The sequence below is a fragment of the Plectropomus leopardus genome, chromosome 11, assembly GCF_026936395.1.
Source record: "Plectropomus leopardus strain MGB_pleo_1.0 chromosome 11, ASM2693639v1, whole genome shotgun sequence".
In the NCBI taxonomy this organism is placed as follows: domain Eukaryota; kingdom Metazoa; phylum Chordata; class Actinopteri; order Perciformes; family Serranidae; genus Plectropomus; species Plectropomus leopardus.
The window spans coordinates 33503861-33523338 of NC_142186.1; the positions used below are offsets into that span (position 1 = coordinate 33503861).

The 19478-nt window shown below is 35.2% G+C and overlaps 2 protein-coding genes and 1 pseudogene across 3 annotated transcripts in view; 1 reads left to right on the plus strand and 2 right to left on the minus strand.

Annotated features, from left to right (window-relative positions):
* lrrc72 (leucine rich repeat containing 72) overlaps window positions 1-3382 on the plus strand; it is a 3719-nt gene extending 337 nt beyond the window's left edge. Inside the window, exons 2-8 of the mRNA XM_088084674.1 lie at window positions 1039-1095; window positions 1192-1265; window positions 1367-1436; window positions 1521-1602; window positions 2354-2467; window positions 2602-2691; window positions 3247-3382. Coding sequence (XP_087940800.1) covers window positions 1069-1095; window positions 1192-1265; window positions 1367-1436; window positions 1521-1602; window positions 2354-2467; window positions 2602-2691; window positions 3247-3356 — 567 coding nt within the window. The 5' untranslated portion in view covers window positions 1039-1068 and the 3' untranslated portion in view covers window positions 3357-3382. The remainder of the gene's footprint in view (window positions 1-1038; window positions 1096-1191; window positions 1266-1366; window positions 1437-1520; window positions 1603-2353; window positions 2468-2601; window positions 2692-3246) is intronic.
* A 40-nt stretch (window positions 3383-3422) lies between these two features.
* On the minus strand, window positions 3423-14863 carry ankmy2a (ankyrin repeat and MYND domain containing 2a). Its single transcript, XM_042490113.2, has 10 exons — window positions 14649-14863; window positions 14129-14193; window positions 11960-12098; window positions 11738-11836; window positions 10584-10744; window positions 9260-9474; window positions 7806-7941; window positions 6961-7089; window positions 6040-6169; window positions 3423-4377 (listed from the first exon to the last, which is right to left on the minus strand). The coding sequence occupies exons 1-10, from the start codon at window positions 14713-14715 to the stop codon at window positions 4262-4264; spliced, it is 1257 nt and encodes a 418-aa protein (XP_042346047.2). The 5' UTR covers window positions 14716-14863; the 3' UTR covers window positions 3423-4261.
* Window positions 14864-15024: 161 nt separating this feature from the next.
* LOC121945680 (putative C-type lectin domain family 20 member A) lies at window positions 15025-19464 on the minus strand (annotated as a pseudogene). Its single transcript, XR_015777998.1, has 5 exons — window positions 19367-19464; window positions 18263-18625; window positions 17844-18188; window positions 16497-16585; window positions 15025-16090 (listed from the first exon to the last, which is right to left on the minus strand). The product of XR_015777998.1 is annotated as a putative C-type lectin domain family 20 member A (transcript).
* Window positions 19465-19478: the final 14 nt, after the last annotated feature.

A 19478-nucleotide genomic window follows, 5' to 3' on the forward strand; every position in this document is an offset into this window, starting at 1 on the left:
CCTTTTCTTGTGGCGTGTTGAGACGCCTTTCACGAGCATTTAAACCTCTGAAACCGGATCCAGTTGGTTTGATTTCTGTAAAAAAAAAAAACATGGGGGAAAAGTCAATGAGCAACTTGTCAAAAAATGTCAAACAAATTGCAAGAAATTAGTAACAGGTGACAAGAAAACAAATAAAAAGGGGAGAAAAAAATCAAGAAAACTATACTGATACTTTTAGCGTAATTATCTTGTGTACTCATCATAGGTCACACTGGTATGTGTGACAGTAAACACATGTATAGTCTTCACTGTTACTATAAATAATAGTATTTTTACTGAATTTTTCTATCATTCTTTGTGTATCGATTTTTTAGCCACACTTATTTTATTTCAAGCATTTTTCGAAAAAAAAAATTCAGCAAAAAAAAGTTAATATGATAATTTAATTTTAATCTTTATTAGTTTTTTAGGTTATTTTCTTTTTTTTAAAAAAATTGTATTAACTTTTTTCTCTCTTTTTTTAAAACTTTTTTTTAAACTTTAATTTTGTCTCTGTGTTTGTTCTTTGATATTCAATTTGAAATCCAAAATTTGAAAATAAAAAACAGTAGTAAATGTATGAAGTGCCGGTCCACCTCTGGAGACTTCGCCTGTGCGATAATAAAGTCTGGATGGATTACTTTTATAGAATTACTGATGTTCTTCCTCTATTTCCAGTATTGGGTGTCGTTTTTGTGAATTTAAATGTTTGTCTTAAGTGCAAAGACAAACCATTTTGGGCCTCTTTTGCACATGTTTTGGAACCACAATGTGAATGAACCTAAAAAACTAAATTGAACTTTTTTTGCCTGTGAATTTTGGTGAAACACTGCCCTCTGCTGGATATCTGACCTCCCTGCAGATTGATAATTGAGATATTTAGTTTGGTACCAAACTGAACAGGAAAGTTATGTAATTCTACCACAGTCTATTCATGGAAGACAAACGGACATAAAATTGACATATTTTTTAAAATAAAAGAGAATAATTATTTTGTGTTTGTTGTGATTTCAACAGGTGTTTCCTGGCAACAGGTGTGAGGATCCAATGGCGCACACAATGGAGGTGGCCGAGGTAGACGGCTTTATTTTAACACTTTTTAGATTACAAACATGCAGAAATGTAACTGTTAAAACTTTTCTCCGTCTTCCTCTTTGACCTTAAATTCAGGACGTAAAGGAGTCTCTGCAGAAGTCTGGAATAAGGAGGAACGCTGATGTTTGGAAACTCGGTCTGGCTACAAAGTAAGACAAACTTTTTTTAAAGCCGAAAATTAAAATTTCCATTGCTACATAATTTCACAAATAAAAGGAAATTTAGATGATTTTTTTGTTTTGTGTAACAGAAAACTCACCAGTGTCCCTGACTTCTCAAGATTTCACTTTCTAAGGAAGCTGTGGCTGAATAACAACAAGGTTGATGTAAAGCTGCATGTTTGTCAGCAAAAGAGGGATTTTTAAAGTTTAATTTGAGGCTGATTTTTATTTTGTCTCTTTCAGATCAGAGAGCTCAGCTGTCGTTCGCTCAGCTGCTGCTTGACTGAACTTTACCTTCACAACAACTATATCAAGTCTATTTCTGGTGAATCTGTAATTTCTGCCCCGAATGTGAAAATTATATGTGAAAATGTAATTAATTTAAAAGGGCCTCTGTATTTTTTGAAACCTTAAAACCTAAAGCAGAAAGAGGTGGCCTAAAATTTGAGGTTGATTTTTAGCCTTAAAAATTAAAATCTATAACCTTTTGGAAGACAGACACATTTTGTAGATGTTGTTTTGCTACTTTTTGTCGACATATTTCAGTCAAAAACATACAGCATGTAATGCATCTTAATCCTTTGAAACCTGAGCAAAGAAGCTTAACTTCTTTAAAATCATGAAAAGGGGGCAAGGAGAAGTTAGTTAGCAAGGAGGAGCAAGAAATTAGTAACAAGTTACAAGAAAATTACATAGAATTAGCACAAAAAAAAACACCTGAGAAGTGCTATAAAATAATTAAAATAATAATAATAAAAAGATATTTCCTTAATTTTAAAAATGATAAATATAGTTTTCTTGATTTTTCCCTATTTTGTTTTGATAATTTTCAAATTATTCCCTTTCATGCATGCATTTTAAGTAGTTCATTTTCAGGTCATTTTTTTTCATATTTTACCAAGTTTTTGCAATTTATGGGAAATTTAATGCCAAACCAGTTTACTTATGTTGCAATGGCTGAGAAAGGCATCTGAAAAAAGCACAAGTAAACAGATATCGATCCAGGTTTCAAAGGGTTTAACTCACCGACAGTGTTAAAGACGAGTCCACCATGTGTGAATTTCTCCCTCATACAGGAGCTCTAAGTCATCTGACCTGCCTCCGAACTCTTTATCTCCACAACAACCAGATCAGAGGGCTGGAGGACACGATGCACGAGCTCCGGAGGATGCAGCAGCTCCAGAGTGCAAGTGAGTGATGAAACTCAGTAAGATCACATCTGGAATAAAGAGAGAGACAGTCTGTTCAGTCCATCAGCATCCAAAAACTGAGAATATATCGATACTTTGTTGGATTCTTTTTAAAAATTTGAGCTCAATTGCAGCTTTTTTCCTCAATCCCATCTCCCATGAGCCTGGGTATCGCCTCCACGTGATCCACTGCCTGCCTTCTGTCCAGGTTTTAGATAAAAAAGGTAAAAATCTAAAGTGAACATATTGTACATATTTGACCTGCCATAAAATACCACCTGTGCATGTGGCGTGTATTTTATTGCATATTTTTTCGTTGATATTTGTCACTCTCTCTCTATTATTAGCCTCTATCTACTGTTATCGCACATATATTCATATTTTTAAATTTTGAATGTACATACTAGTTTTATACATTGCATGAGCATAAGGCCAATTTTTATATTAATTATTTAATTTCTTTTTGTGAAGCACGTTGGGCTGCATTTCTTGTATGAAAGATGCTATACAAATAAAGATTATTATATTTATACATTTTACACACTAAGCACATTATACAGATTTTTTATTTAAATATTCACATACTAATGCTAACTGTCTACTACTGTATCTATGCATAGTTTTATTTTAAATATTTACAAGTTCTGTTTTATATTTTTATATACTTCTGCTGGTATTTATTTGTACTTTGTATAATTCTCTATGCTTGGCATAAGAGCAACTGTGATTAACAATTTTCCCCCTGGGGATCATTTAAGTATTTCTGATTCTGTTGTCAGAGGTGACGTCAGCGGAGAGGAGACGATCCTTCCAGATGTATCACCAGGAGCGTCATCGCATCCTTCAGTCGGTGGTTTTCTGCAGACGGGAAACAAAGTCCACAAGCTGAGGAGTTGGCATAAAAATGAAGAGAGGGATGATAATATGTGAAAAAAACTCAAAAAAGTCAGTATAGTCAGAGGGCACTTCGATGACGTTGGTCTTTATTTAATATGATGATGCTCCAGTTGTTTGACATATTGTAGATTAGAGTTCGGGACAAACAAGGTCTCCGTGGACCACGTCTCTGTCCGTTCAGGCTGCACAATAAAAGAAAAAACATCGAAACCATCCTGCTAAAACTTTAAAAACAAATGTACTGGTCACGGTATTCTTGTGCTGTGTACGACGATGCTCGATCAACAAATGATGTTGCATTTCGGAAAACAAACTCATTCAGTTACAGTTTTGGAAATCCTGAGCATTAATGTCATCTTCATAATACACTAAAAATAAATTCATGTTTGTGTTTATATTTAAAAATATACATTTTTGGTCAACATTGTGCAGCCAACCGTTCACTCACAGTCTGCCATGACGTTATCAGTACAAAAAAAACCCAAAAAACAAAACACCCCAATCATAAATCAAGTATATTGCAAACAAACTACAGCTCTGGTTGGCTACACAGTCACGTCTCCCCCACACGTCGCTACAGTTTCTTAAGGCAGAATCATGTTCCATTATTGATGTGAACCTTCTTCACATGTTCCTCTACCACAAACACATCAGCCTACGCAACTTTTACATTCACATACAACGACATCATCTGGAAAATTAACAGAAAAAATGAGAAAAAAAGGTGATGGCTGTGGCACAAAGCTCCCCTCGTATGCGTCAGTGTCTCCCACCTCTGTGACAGTCTCAGGCCAATAATAAATATTCTCTCCTGCTGGACCAGTTCCTCGTCTGGCTTTCAGTCTCACTGCCAGTGGGTCGGTGGTGTGTGGACGTCTCCCGCTGGCTGACTGCTCCTCAGTTGTCAGCAGCCGGGATAGACGTGGCGTTTGAGGTTGAGGCGACCTCACTGTTGGTCTCCACTGAGAGCTCCTGCATGGAGTCTGTGGCCTCCTGCACGACCTGACTGTCCTCTGAGACGCACAGACAACACGGTTAGGTCTCGCCTGCTTTTATGGGCAGGGTTAATAATGAACAACTTTCATGTCGTGTCATGATGATTTAATGAACTTCCTTCTGCAACCTGGACAAGAAATCGACTTGTCTGAAATTATTATGTCATTTAAAATTCAGGCTTTGAAATCAGTAAATTTTTCAGGCTTTTTTTTTTGTTCAGTTTTCATGTTAAAAAACGAAAAGCAGATGTGGCTGAAAAAGGCTTTTAGATGAAATATTTATAAGTATTGTGCTTCTGACTTTACCTTTTCATTATCACCATACATTATTTACTTTATGTTGTTATCAAAAATGGACTTATGGATACTAATTGTACATTAGAGTGTACCTTGTAAGTATTTTTTTGTCTTTGCCGTGCTGTGTGATGACTGAATAAAAATACTACTACTACTACTACTACTACTACTACTACTACTACTACTACTACTAAAATATCGGCAACAGCCCGAAATAAACATTTCTGCTGATATGATAGGCTGATCATGTGAAGCTTTATGAGACTATAGTCAAAATAGGTCAAATGTGACCACCATCCAGGTGTATTAGGATGAAATTTTTTGGTTTGTTTGAAAAAAATCACATGACTAGAATCACCTCCTCGTGGTTGTATGCAACCTAAAACCAGTTTTGAGGTCACAGTGACCTTGACCTTTGACCGTCAAACACCAGATTCTTATTCTTATAATCTATTCTTGAGTACAAGCGGACATTTATGCCAAATTTGACATAACTCCCTCAAGTCATTCAGTAGATATTATATCCACGAAAATGGGAAGGATTGAACGACTCCTGATGATATAATGCTTCCAGCTACAGCTATCACCGTCACGGACGCTTAAAAAAGCAGATCAATCAAAGATTTCTCCTGGATCAAATGTCGTCATGCACATCACAGTTATTTATGATATTTCTTGCTGTATGAGGAGATTGGTGACTCAAATTTCCAGTAAACACAGAAAAGAAAATGCCAATGAGAATAGAAAGTGCATGGGAAAAAAATCAGAAGAAAAGACCGATTACATAGTAATAGGGATGATAACAACTAATCTTTTTTTTTTTCACAAATAACGATGAATTGATTGTTAATTAATCGATTAATAAAAGTGCTTACAATTTGCAATCCTACGTCAAAAATATGTCCCACAATTTCTTTAAGTACACAAAAAAAGATAAATGATTAAACTATAATGATTGCAATAAGACATTTATAAAAATCTGACTTTTAATGGATTTTAAAACTGTTTAATCCACTTTATAAAAACTTTTTATTCACCTCACTTTGATTTTACTTTTTCTTAAAAAAAAAAAAAAACTGAACCAAATACTGACCCCTTTATACTCATTTACTAGATTTTCATTTTCCAATTCAAAAATTGTTTGCTCGATGTGCAGTTTCAGAAATTTAAAGCTTTTAAGTTTATCAAAGTTAAATGAAGTTTTAGTTTTAACAGCCAAAACATCTTAAACGTGATAGTCTGATGGATGGTTGCAGCATCCAAAATGACCTCATTTTGGATGCTGCATGTCTTTCTTTGCCCTTTATTATCATGTAAAATGTGTTTACTCTGCTGTCGTGTTTTATTCCCTGTCACATTTTGTCTGTGGGACAGCTGAAGTACCTTTGCTCTGCTGCATCCTCAGCTTGGCTGATTCTGCCTCTTGTTTCTCTCTCTGCTCTTGGAGCTTCTTGCAGACTTTCTTGTGGGTGAACCAGTGCATCTTTTGGCAGGCCTGGTCACAGTAGATCACCTGGTGCCAAAAATAAATAAAGTTGACTTTACATGTAACGTAATAATGAGATTATCTATCTATTTATAGCACGCACACACGCACGCATGGGTTTTTAAAAAAAGCAAGACGTTGTAATTAATTAAAGCTCTGAAATAAGAGTACACATGAAAACCGGGAACCGGGAACTGAGGAACGGTACCATAAGTGAGCAGGCTAAAACCTACAGATAATACGTTTTTTTAAAAATGATAATAATAAAAAAATAAAATAAAATAAGAATAAAAATAATAATAAAATAATAAATTAATAATAATAATAATAAAATAATGCTAAAAATAATAATAAAGAAATAAATTATTATTAATAATAATTATAATAATAAAAAGAAAAAGAAGAAGAAATACAATACTCTATATAGTAGGTAAAAGATAAATAGAAGAATAACAGCACAAAGTATAATCGATAAAAATGTTAAGAATAATAAAATAATATACCATGTAGTAAAGCAGACTAAAACATATAAATACATTTTAAATAAATAAATACATGCAGTTCAATTAAAAGCCAGACTAAAAAGTTACGTCTTGAGTTTGCTTTTAAAAATATCAACCTCCTCTGCTGCCCTCAGGTCTCTACACACTCTCTGTGTAATAATGCCCCATAAAATGTTTTAAAATTATAAATATTATCATTACTGTTCTGGAAGATCTTTCGTTTTTTACTGTTAAGAAGCTGCAGTATAACACTAAACTAAACTTTCAGCACATGTTGAAAAAACATTGATATATTGCATTCGTTTTGACGCTCACCATCTTACAGACGGAGCATCTCTTCTCGGCTCCCTTCTCTCCACAGGAAGTACAAAACTCTGCGTCCATGAAGCCGACCTGACCTGTGATGGCCTGAGTCAGCACTGACAGAGCTGTGGGGTCGTTACCCTGAAATGATGTAAAACAATTTTAAGTAAAGCAATTAAGCATTGCACAATGAAATGCTAATGCAAAGAATTTACATTACAATGAGAATAATTAAAAAAATCAATGTAAAGTGAGTCTTAAGGAGGATTAGGGCCCAGTTAAAGAAAAAAAATTAATTTTGAGAATAAGGTCATAATATTACAAGAATTAAGTCCTAATTTAGAGAATAAAGTCATATTGTTATAAGAAAAAAGTTGTATTATTTAAAGCAACAAAGTTGTAATATTATGAGAATAAAGTTGTAACAAAAAATATAGTCGTAACAACCGGGGACAATGGTTGCCAAGGAGGCTGGCTGTGCTCCCACCTGTTTCATAGTTTGCTGGCAATATGTTTTTTTTCCCATAATATAACGTCCCCTTTCTCGTAAAACTACTACTTTATTCTTGTAATATTAAAAGTTTTTTCTCATTATATTTTCTTAAATGTATTCTCAAAGTCTCAAAAAACAAAAACAAATGTCCCCCTCAATGTGGCCCTAAAACTCTGTCATTGAGAGGAGTTCTCAGTTCATAACAAAAACCCAAAACTTCTATTCAAGTCATCAAACACTGTAAAAACACTAAATCTACACTAAAGCACTCTAATCTAAACAAAGAGGATTAGTTTTCAGATCTACTGCTGCTCTACATAATCATCTCCCAATCAGCAATTTGTAATCATTCACTCAAACTCACGATCTCTACGGGGGCGATACTCCTCACCAGCTGCTGCAGCAGAGTGGCGTCACAGTACGGGAACTTGCGGATGCACTCTCTGAGAAACTTCTCTTGGTACACGGGGAAGCCATCGCTGTCCCGACCCTTCAGCAGACTGAAGGACGGGGATCAGACATTTTAAGAAACTTTTTTTTTTTAATGGAAATGCAAATCACTGTTATCATGTTAAAAGAAACTCTAGAGCTACATGAAAACATTTTTGTAAGATTAATTATAATGCTGGGATTTAATGTGAAACTAAAAAAGCCCTGCAGGAGTGGACAGAGCTCAGGTCAGGCTTCCCACCCAGATAAACCCGCTTCATACAGGCGATAGACTGCGTTCCCAATGCCAGTAGCAGACCTGTGAACACAGCGCTGCAGCAGACGAGTCGGCCTTTCTGTCAGCCTTTATGTGTGTGTGTGTGTGTCCACAGCAGAGTCATCTGACTCGGGTGTGAATGCCGATCATACACATTCCCACTGCATTAAAAGGCCTGATGTTGGTGGTTTTTAGTGCAGTGGGAACGAGGCTTTAATTTGGTCTTTAAGTTGAAATCATAGCTGCAATGACAATGAATCACATCATCACAACCCACTTAAACTGGTGCCAGAAGTAAAAATGGAGCCATCTGAGTGACAGTATTGAGAGAGACAGACACTCAAAAGACAATAAAACCTAACAAGCTTCTTTAAAAGTTGCTTTAAAATGTTAAAATGCTACAATGAGAATTTATTTAACCTCTCACCACTTATTTTACACAGAAACTGCACAGAAAATGCAAACTAGTCACCCCTCCATTTTGATACATACTGCAGTTAACATTATTACTATAAACATGAAGAGATTCTTTCAAGTCAGACACACAGAGGGATATTTACAAAACCTGCCACAAATTACCATAAATGGTGCAAAAGTTCCCGTTATGCATTTTTATTTATTTATTTATTTATTTTGAAGGATATTTAACAAAACTGCAGATGGAAATTAGTTTATCTAATTATCATAAAGTGCAACTAAATAAGATCATATGTTGGGCTGCCAGTCTGGAAAAAAAAAGAAAAAAAGATTTTTTTGGAGCAAGGAAAATTAGTTCACAGCTTGATCTTTTCAGCTCAATTTTAAATATCAGCAAATTAGTTATGAAAAAGTAAGTAGGAGATTTTTAGAAAAACTTTTAAAACACCTTTAACAAAATTGTTTCTTGTGTCTGTCAGTCTGTAGTGATAATAAAGAACAGCAACTATATGTATTCATTTCCATTCCCAGAATTGGTGGTACTAAGTACGGTGTACCGGAGCAAAACCTTGAAGTGGTTCTTTTTTTGAAGAACCACTTCAAGGTTTCAAGGTCCCCCCCTGAAAAAACCAAATATGTCTATTAACAGCCTGAAAAGTGTCATAAATCCTCATGAGCATCCCCAACGTTCTCACCTCTTGATAAGGCCGTCCAGTTTGTCCTCGCGGTCCTTGAGGAAGGACGCACACTTTCCCAGCACGCAGCTGATGTAGTGCATCTTCATGGCCAGCACCTCGTTCATGTCCTGCTGCTTAATGCACTTCTCACAGATGAGCTCCATCACCCGGCGGCATTTCTCCAGAGCCTCCACCTCCGCCACCAGGGGGTTCTCCTTCACCAGGATCACCATCTGCAAAACAACAGAGACTTATCAGGTCCCACTGATAACAGAAATTCCTGCTTTCAACAAAACAGCCCTTGAGATGGATTGGATTAACTTTATAATCCATTAGATACAACAACAACAACAACAACAACAACAACAACACATGAGACAAGTACAGTACAACATAAAACAATAAATACTAAAATAAATCAGGCATTGTCACTTAAGGAGTGCAAAAGTTCACCACAATAACAATAGTAAAATGCTAAAAGTATTCATACAACTGCCTCTGAAAATCAAAACTAAATAGATAAATTAATAAAAAATATTTATAATTAAATAATTAAAAGGAGTATTTGCTGTCATTTCATCGCAAAATCAAGCTTTTTTTCATACAGTGCTGTTGTTCCTAAACTCAATTGAGCATGTAACCTGCGACTAGTGATCATTGTAATAATCAATTACTGTATCACTTTAGTATAAAACATGTCAAAGATATTGAAAAGCACTTATTACACATTTCCACAGTAGAAACTGATTACATTTGTGAAAATAGATGGAGAAAATATACTCAAGGATTTCCAATTTTAGCTGCAGCTGTCAGGAGTTTTCTAATTCTTCTCCTGGATTAATAGCAGATCGACAGTGAAGTATAACTACTTATTCAATTGTACTCCAAACTACTGAACATTGTCATCTTCAAGATATTATTACAAAATATAAAATATAATCAGTTTGAAGCAGATCACATTTGATGCTTCGCTTTCTAAAACTCAACACAATTCCAAACATCTGATTTTCAGGATCATTGCAGTGCAAATGCTTCATTTGAAGATATTCATCATGAGACTCTGTCAATATACTTTTGTGCAGAGCACCTCTTTAAAATGTTGCATTTCCCTTTATTATATGCATTTTATACACTAATTTTAACTGTATTTTTATATGATCTCAATGTCTTTAGTTTTCCATCTTATGTTATGCATTCTTTGCATTCTATACAGAGTATTTCTGTGCTGCTAATATTCCACAGAGATGTCAGATGAGACAATAAGAGCACGGTTGAAGTAGGGAGCTGCTGTGCATATTTACTGCCTCGTTCAACCTGACGTTTCTCTCCAGCGGTGTCCTACCTTGACAGGGTTCAGGTTGGTGCTCATGATGACCTTATGGAGAGGTCCGGCCAGTTTTGGCGGCAGCTTGGGTTCCTTCTCCAAACCCTGGGGCTTTGTGTAATAATCCAGTCTGGCACGGGAGAAGAAGTTGTTGATCACTGTGACACAGTCGTGTTGCCCTGAGAACAGAGAAGAAGAGGCGGTTCATGTTTGAACAGGAATGGAAATTTTGTCACATAATAATAATTGAATATATATCACCTTTAAAATAAGAGTTTACAAAGTTTTTCGACAAACAAGGCGAAGCAGAAGCATGAAGGGTTTCTTGCAGAGACAATATAACTACAAAAGCCACACAATAATGCTGAACTGAGGCCGGACAAAATTTAAAGCAGAATTAAACACAAGAGGAACAAACTACAAAATAAAAATAACAACAACCCATACCAAAAAGGGTAAATACAAAGAATATTAGCTGAAAACACAGAAATAATAGCACTAGTAGAGATAAACAGCTCAAGACAGAATAAAATAATGGATTTAAGGTTCAATTTTATTGTTATTTCACTGTGTATTCGCATACACAGAATGAAAGAGAACCGTTTGGTCCTGTTTGAAAAAAACACGCCGGGGGGAAAGACGATGTAATCCAAGCATGTTAATTAAAAAAAATAAAGAAATTCAAGCAAAAATTTGTCGTCACTGCTCTTAAACTTGCAAGGCTGCATTCCCGTTTCTGCTCTGTTTGCCTTAAAATACACGATTATGCAAGTGTAAAAAGTAGCCTCTTGATCATTCACACGAGAAAAGCAAATCATCCAAACGACAACTTCACCCCTCATTTGTATATCAATCACTCACTCTGTGTGACACTTTGAAATCATTAAGAAAATGAGGAGTCCAAAAACAGATTAAAATTTTAGCGAATTAAAGTCACTGGCGACTAAGTTTAACAACAATAAAAATAAATCAAAACATGTGTCTACCAACTCTCACAGAGCTAGTGCAGTGTAATCCAAGTCTCATTATTTTCATTTCGTTAAGGAACAAAGTTAGAGGATAAATGTTCCTGAATAACAAACATGTGCTGCACGATCCCTCGTCTTTGTGTGTACGTTGACACAAAGCTTGAGAACACTTGACCGTTGTATGAATGTCACAAACAGACGTACCGACAAAGGCAGCCATCTGTGCGGCCGTCCTCCCGACAGAGTTGACCACGTCTGTTTCTGCCCCCGCGTCCAACATCATCCACGTGATATCAGTCTTACCTACGGGAGCAGAGGAAGAGGAGTCACAGCACTTTTTAAAACACCAGACGAGACTTTTAATCTGTGATCTCTGTAAAGATGGACTCCAACATTTAAAATATTTACCGTTACATCACAACATACCTGACAGGCCTGCAAACATCAGCGCTGTGTAGCCATGCTCATGTTCATTGCAATTTACATCCGCTCCGTGTTGCAGCAGCAGCTTGCACATTTCTGCTTTTCCTTTGTAAGCAGCGTGCATGAGAGGAGTCATCCCATACTGTGCACGAGAAAAAAAAAGGCGACAATCAGTACATTTACATGCAGTTAGTCAAGCTGCAGTTACAGCTCAAATAGGCCATTTATTTGGAGTACTGTCCTTCTATCAGTATATAAGCACAAAGGAAGAATATATTTATTGATGGTAGTGTGTCCGACTTCTCCAGTCTTTGATATAGACTGAATCACAATCACAACTGTTTATTTACATTAACTTTGGGATAGAAAACCACAGCATCACATACATATAATCACTTTCTTGTGACTTTCTTATTCAAAATTAATATAAAATACTACATTTTCAAGTTTTTCTCCTTACCTAGGCCAAAATAAAAAAAAAACAACAATTCCCTCATCAGTGCTTCCTTTTTATTTTAAATGCCTGACCAATTTTGCAGCACCCCTTCCCCCACTCATAAGTGACGAAAAGTCCCTATCCATAAACACCGATGGAGGCCAGTCCGGCGACAATCAGCATGCTCAGGACACATAGTCCAGTTAAAATTCAACTAATGTGTTTACGTGACAGAAAAGCCTGACTTCCAGTCGCATTATCTGGGTGTGTTAGTCCAATTTCAAGAAATTCAGTTTAGTCCAATTTCAGTGACACGTTAACATGTAATTTAAAAGTCCAGTTTTAGTCTGGCTAACAATAATTCAACTTTTTCTAAAGTCAAACGTACTGACCGTATGATCTACATGACAATTATACTTAAACATGAGGACAAACACACAGTTTCCGTCACTTGACAGAACATCTGTTTCAAACACCTGATTTTGACAGGCAGACAGAGAAGAGTGACAGACAGACAGAAGGGAGGACATGAAGGACGTCCTTCAAAGCCCTCCAGAGTGGCTCTTGTCCCACACATATGTCACTGAACAAATGAAGCTTGGCTAAAAGATCCATGTATGTCGAATCTTTATGTAACATAAGCACCTACAGATACTTTGAAGGACAAGCCTCGGTTTGTGCCTCTGATGCGTTCATCGTTTTGATATCTCACACTTTAAACTGATGATTACATTCAAGTTAGAGGTGCAAGTTGATTGGTAACTACTTATTCTTTGTTGATCCTATAATTTATTAGGTTTCAGTAGTTTTAGTTTTGCTTCCTGTGCAAATAAACTAAAATTCACTAAACAAACTAACTGGAAGTCATGCAAAATAACTCAGATGCATCATGATGACTACATCCTTGTTTTTTCCAGTTTATTCTTTGTGCAACTACTGTCCAAAATTAAAAAATAGTATTTGAACCAAAAATATAGATTACTGTATGTTATATTTTTACTTTTATGTCAAAGATCCCCCCTTCTTTTTATACATATTTAAACAACAAGAATATTATCTCAGAAATAGGTGGAAAAAAATAATGGAAACAAAATTAAATTTTTACATTTTTTTTCAGTTAACAAGCTAATAATCTTGTTACTTCCAAAAAACAAGAGCAGAATTGTTTTCTATTAAAAACATTGTTGTTATTTTGAGCTAATAATCAGATTAAACAGGAAAACTGTGATATTACAAGACTATTGTGTCTTTATGTTGGAAAAAAAAACAAGATCATAATTTTGTTTTTCATGAAAACATTTCTCATAATTCTGATGATTTTAATGTTATTAATTCTTTAAAATCTGAACTATTTCCTATTTAAGTGTTCTTGTTATTCTGAGCTAATAATTTAATTAAACAAACAAAAAATCTGTGGATCTGCAGGATTATTGTCTCTTTATGTTAGAAAAATCAAGATCAGATTTTTATTTTCCATGAAAACTTTTCTCATCATTCTGATATTTTGATCTTTCTAAGTCAGATAAAAACAGCAGAATTATTTTAATAGAAACTTTTCTCACACTTACGGGATGACAATCTAATTGATTCATAAAAACTGAGCAAATATGCATTCATTTTCTCAAGTGACTGCAATTCACTTGAGAAAATGAATGTAGGGAAAAAATAAGATAGAGAAACTAAGGCTATCATCTTATGTGTCAACCTGTTGAAGGAGTCAGAAATGCTCTGTTTACCTCATCCAAACAGTTGACCCGAACATCCTTACAGCCCAGCAGCCGCGAGGCCTCTTGAACATTTCCTAAGTGCATAAAAATCAGTGTTATTGCAGGAAAAAATACAACACCAATATTTACCAACAGTTTATGCAGCCCTGAGGAGTAAAAACATCTCTTTTAGACAACGCTATTAAAAGATTTGCTCATAAATTTGTCATTTTTAATTAGATTATTACATAATAAATACATAACATAAACACAGACCACTGAAATAACGTTATAAAACATGCATGTTATTCTGCAGATAGAGTTCATTGAGGTGGGCAGCTACACATGCTGTCAGCTAACGTTAGCCACTATCAAGCTTAGCAACAAATAATTGCTATGATTTAACACAACAGAGCAGTAAAAATATCAACCTGACATTATTACATTACATTACGTAATATTTATAACGTAACTTATCAAACAAGCTAACGTGAGCTAGCCCCTGTGTGTGTTTTCAGTGGGATTAGCGTTAGCCGAAAAAGGGGCTTACCTGCAGTGATAACCTCAAACAACTCCTTTTCGGTTGAAGACAAGTCTCCCTTCTTCGGAGCAGACATGTCGGCGGCTAAAAGTTTGTAATTACACTACAGGGGCACAAATAAAACCACAAGTTGTAGGTTAAAAGTCTGCTTTCGGTGGTTGTAGCAGTCTGTGACACTGAGGCTCGCGCATGAAGACTAACCCAGTTTGAGCTGTCATGTGGAATGTACCACTGTGTCACTGCTGGCGGGGGTGTACTAAGTTAAATCTTCCAAAAATGCTTACAATTTTGGCAGATAGTTTACAAGTATTTCAAAAATGATTAAACTTAAGACGTAATTGAAATATGTATCAAGATATGTCGTATATATACGGAGCCAAGACACAAAATTTGTACAATTTTATTAGATGTCCCCTGTTCTTTCGATGAAATAATCAGTTCCATAGAAGTCTAGAAAGTTCATTCAGAAGCGCTTCAGCGTGGTTGACAGGTGACGTACATTAACCCTTTGGGCCCGCTTTAATACTAAAATCAATAAATGAAAAATAAAATAATATAAATGAAATAATATCAAGCTTTAAAAATATTATACATTAATATTACGTTCGTAAATATAAAAATAAATATTCATTATTTTTCAGAGTTCTAACCCTTTAAATGTTCTTTTTTGTCATGATGCCTCGAAATGTTTGGATGAAAAAAGAAAACACACAAAACAAATGAATTATTTTCAGTATACTTCAGAATCATTGATTTTTTTACATTATTATTTTTGTATGGTTGTGAAACATGCTCTTTTCAAAATCAGGCTATGAAAATATTATAAATTAATATGATTTTCTACATTCATTGAGTTTATTTTTTAAACCAGCATCAGTCTAGATCATAAATTCATTCATTAATTTTCAGAACCTTTAAATGCCAGGTATTTGTTATGATGCCACTATGTTTTTAGATGAAATATATATATATACTGTATATATATATATATATGTATATATATTTCAATGTACCTCATTCAAAGGGGATTATTTTGTGCATAAGTGTAAAACAGAAACTTCTATAATAATAATAATAATAATAATAATTTAAATAATTGAAATTGTATTTGAAAAAAAGAAAAAAGATTAACAGGCAAGTAAAAGCTAAATGAGAATATGACATAAAATAGTGCAAGGGGGGGAATTGTGAAATGTGCTGTAAAACCCAAAGAAGAGCTAAATAAACGCTCAGTAAAGCTGGTACTCTTGGTTCTGAGTGCGTTTGTTACTGTGAACGTCATTACGATTTAAAACACATTTTACAAGTAAAACTTAGAGTTAAAAGTGTTTCTCTGATTCTTCTCTTTCTGTTTAGCCACTTCTGTTTGGTTCCTTGTTAAAAACTCGTCCATCAGGTTGCTTTTTCCATGAAACATCATTCACACTCGTGTTACTCAGCAGCTGCTTGATCTGAGGAACAGAAGAGAAAATTAACAAATCAAAAGCAAAGATTAAAAGTGCAATAACAGGTTTTGTTGCTTTTTTTTAAATGAGAACATTGACAATGACAAAGATTTGTCTGCATTGGGTACTATTACTTTTAATACTTTTACTTTTATTTTTCTGATTATATTATACTTTTAAGTAACATTTCTCATGCAAGATTTTTACTTTCTATTTTCATTATTTTTTTAATTATTATTTTAGGATGCCTTTTGACATCAGGCGAGGGACAACCAATGAAAACTAGCTCCCCAGCTAACTCGGTTGCATTTACATTTTTTATTTTTTTTTTTTTAATGTGGATTAATGTACATTGTCCCTTATTAAATAAATAAATTACAAAATTACAAATTACTTGTGACATTTCACTTACTTGCTTCAGTAGGTCATCTGGCACTGTAGGGTCATTTAGATCCAGGTCTTCTGAGCTGAGTCTTATCTTAATTAAGCTCATAACGGGACCTGATATTAAAAAAAATAACACACACAAATACACAAACAAACACACATTTCAATAAATTCATCATGACAGCTCAACAAGGATAAACTCAGCTGTTGCTCTCAGCTGACTGTTCACTAAATCAGTGGTTTCCAATTGGTCCACACAGCTCCAGATTTTGTCCTAAGTTTAGTTCAAGGTCCACAAAAGAAAAATGACCATATATTCAGTTTTATTTCACAAAATGAATACAACAACTCGGCTTGGAACACGATGGAATAAAATATTTTCGAAAAATAAAATTAATTGACGTAAAACTTATTGAATAAACAGCACTGCAACCAAAAAAATGCATATTGTTGCTTCAAGATGAGTGACATAAAATCACTGCCACGGCGCATTAGGTTGATAAAACAAATCAAACTAATAACAGGGCAAGAAAATAGTAGGAAATGACACTTCAAAATAAAAGTCCTGTGCCAGAAATTTAAAAAAGTGTGTTGTTACAAAACTTGCTGTCCTTTCAGAGTGGACCCGCGACCAGCGGTGGAATGTGATAATGTAATGTAATGTAATAAAGTACATTTACTCAAGCACTGTACGAATTTGAGGTACTTACATGAGTGCTTTCTTTTTATGCCAATTTATACTTTTACTCCACTACTCAGAGGGAGATATTGTACTTTTTACCTCACTTAATGTATCTGATGGCTTGAGTTACTCTATAGATTAATATTTTTGCATACAAAAACATAAGGAGTTTATAAATTAGGATATTTGTTATAAATTAAACAGCTCACACAACTATAACTATTTTGATGACAGTCTCTTTTTTAAAATGTAATTTTGAATTTTGGGGTAGGTTTTTTTCATCTTTTTTTAAAAACTGTTAATTGTTTTCTTCTTTAGAGTTGGGATGTTACTATTTTAAGACTTTTCTGCATTGGGTATTTTTACTTTTAATACTTTTTCCTGATAATACTAGCTTAGCCTTTTAACATCAGACAAGGGACTATTGATGAAAACTAGCTCCCCAGCTAACTTATTTACATTTAAATTTATCTAAATGTGGATTAACGTACCTTGTATTTTGTTAGATAAATAAATTGCAAAATTACAAATGATTTGCAACAGAGTGTTTTACCAAGGCGGTATTAGTACTTTTACTTAAGTAAAGGATCTGAATATTTCTTCCAACAGCTGGGAACCACTGTGCTTAAGCTTGATTGAAGATTTTAGTAAAACAAAGCAGAAAAGGTGTCAAGGTAAAAAGTTACTCACCGTAACAGAGGAACGGATGTGCTTCATTACATGGCTGCTCTGTCCATCGATCAGACTCATGTTTTACCACAACAACACAGTCTCCTCCTGTAGTGCTAATAGTAGGTTGTTTGCCCGCTTTCCAGTATCTAAACGAAGAGTAAGTGCGGTCAGACCACACCATTGGGTCTCTGTAGACACCGAGCCACACCCTGAGGTCACCTGCTACCTCCCGGATGAACTGGTTTTCCATCTCGTTCCTCATACTGGCCAGGTCTGTGTGATTAGTCCTGCAGTAGTCTCGAGCACTAATCCAAGCCATCTTATTTGCAGTAAGAAGATACTGTTCACGACCATCTTTCTTTTCTAAAAATAAAAAGTAAATACATTAATCACAGTGTTTTTGTTGCTAAGCTGAAGTGTGAAAATGAATGACTCACCGTCAAAGCAAACTGAGTATCTCTTGTTGTAACAGAAACTTGTATACAGTTTCCCCTCTAGGAAATATCCACAGTTGTCAGTTGGTGTTTCGCCCCAAATCAAATAGTTTCGTTCTCCTTCCTTGTAGAAATGTTTGTCTGCCAGGGACCAGTGTCACTCCTGAGTTTCCCCTTGCTGTAGTCCGATCCACACCTTACTGTATTCCTCCCCAATAGCCGTCAGAGCTGCTCCCATCTCACCCATGTCATCTATGGTGGCCAGGTCGACATAGCTCTCTCTGCAGAAGCTCTGGGCTTCATACCAGCTTTTTGGAGTATTGACTAAGACGTATTGACGAACACATGAGGACGGAGGAAACAGTCCTGTTGGGGGAAATGGGAATGAATTAATGAATATTTGGCAATTATGAAAAACTGTAAGTGATAAAATGCTAAACTACAATGGAGGATTAGGGCCATGTTAAATCTTAATAGTGAAATGAATCGTTTTGTGGGGGTTTTAACGTTCACAAAAAATCTCCATTGATTTACAGACATTACTTTTCCAATGCGAGTCAATAGAAAAGGGGTTGGGGGCTTGGTTTTGTCATCATCTTGTTTTTTTTTTTTTGGCGCCAGAAGTGACCATATTGCACTTACTGAGGTTTGGATTGGAGAAGCTGAGGGCACTGTCATTCACAGCAGCCCGCTCTTGAATAAATATTACTTTAAGCCTTTTTTAAGCGTAAATGGGTGAGTTAGCCGATATAAAAAAAATCTGAGCATCAAACACTTAGTTTCCTGCATTCTGGCAATTTTTTTATGCACCAATTTGTGGTGGGAAGGTCTTTAATTTCTCAAAATAAATGTCCTCTGCTACTTTCAGGCTTTCACCTCCCCGTATCCAGTCCTGATACATGGTCAAAGGGACATACATGAGTGGTCCCTGGTATATTCTTTATTTTGTAAGGGTCCTTCCTTGGCTGAAAAAAGGATCAAGACCCTCTGATATACAATGAAAGGAAAGCAGTTAATAAGAAGTTGCGTTGAAACTGATGTGAACAGATTCTATCATGAGTTTTCAGTCTTGGAAATTCATTTTCCAAACCTAAAAAAAACACTGACCTGAGAGAAGCAGAAGTAGATGTACAATGCTTTCCATCGCCTTAATGAAGATCAGAAAAACTGTCGGAGAAAAGAAAAACAGTTTCATTCTTCATTCTGCAGAAAACACATC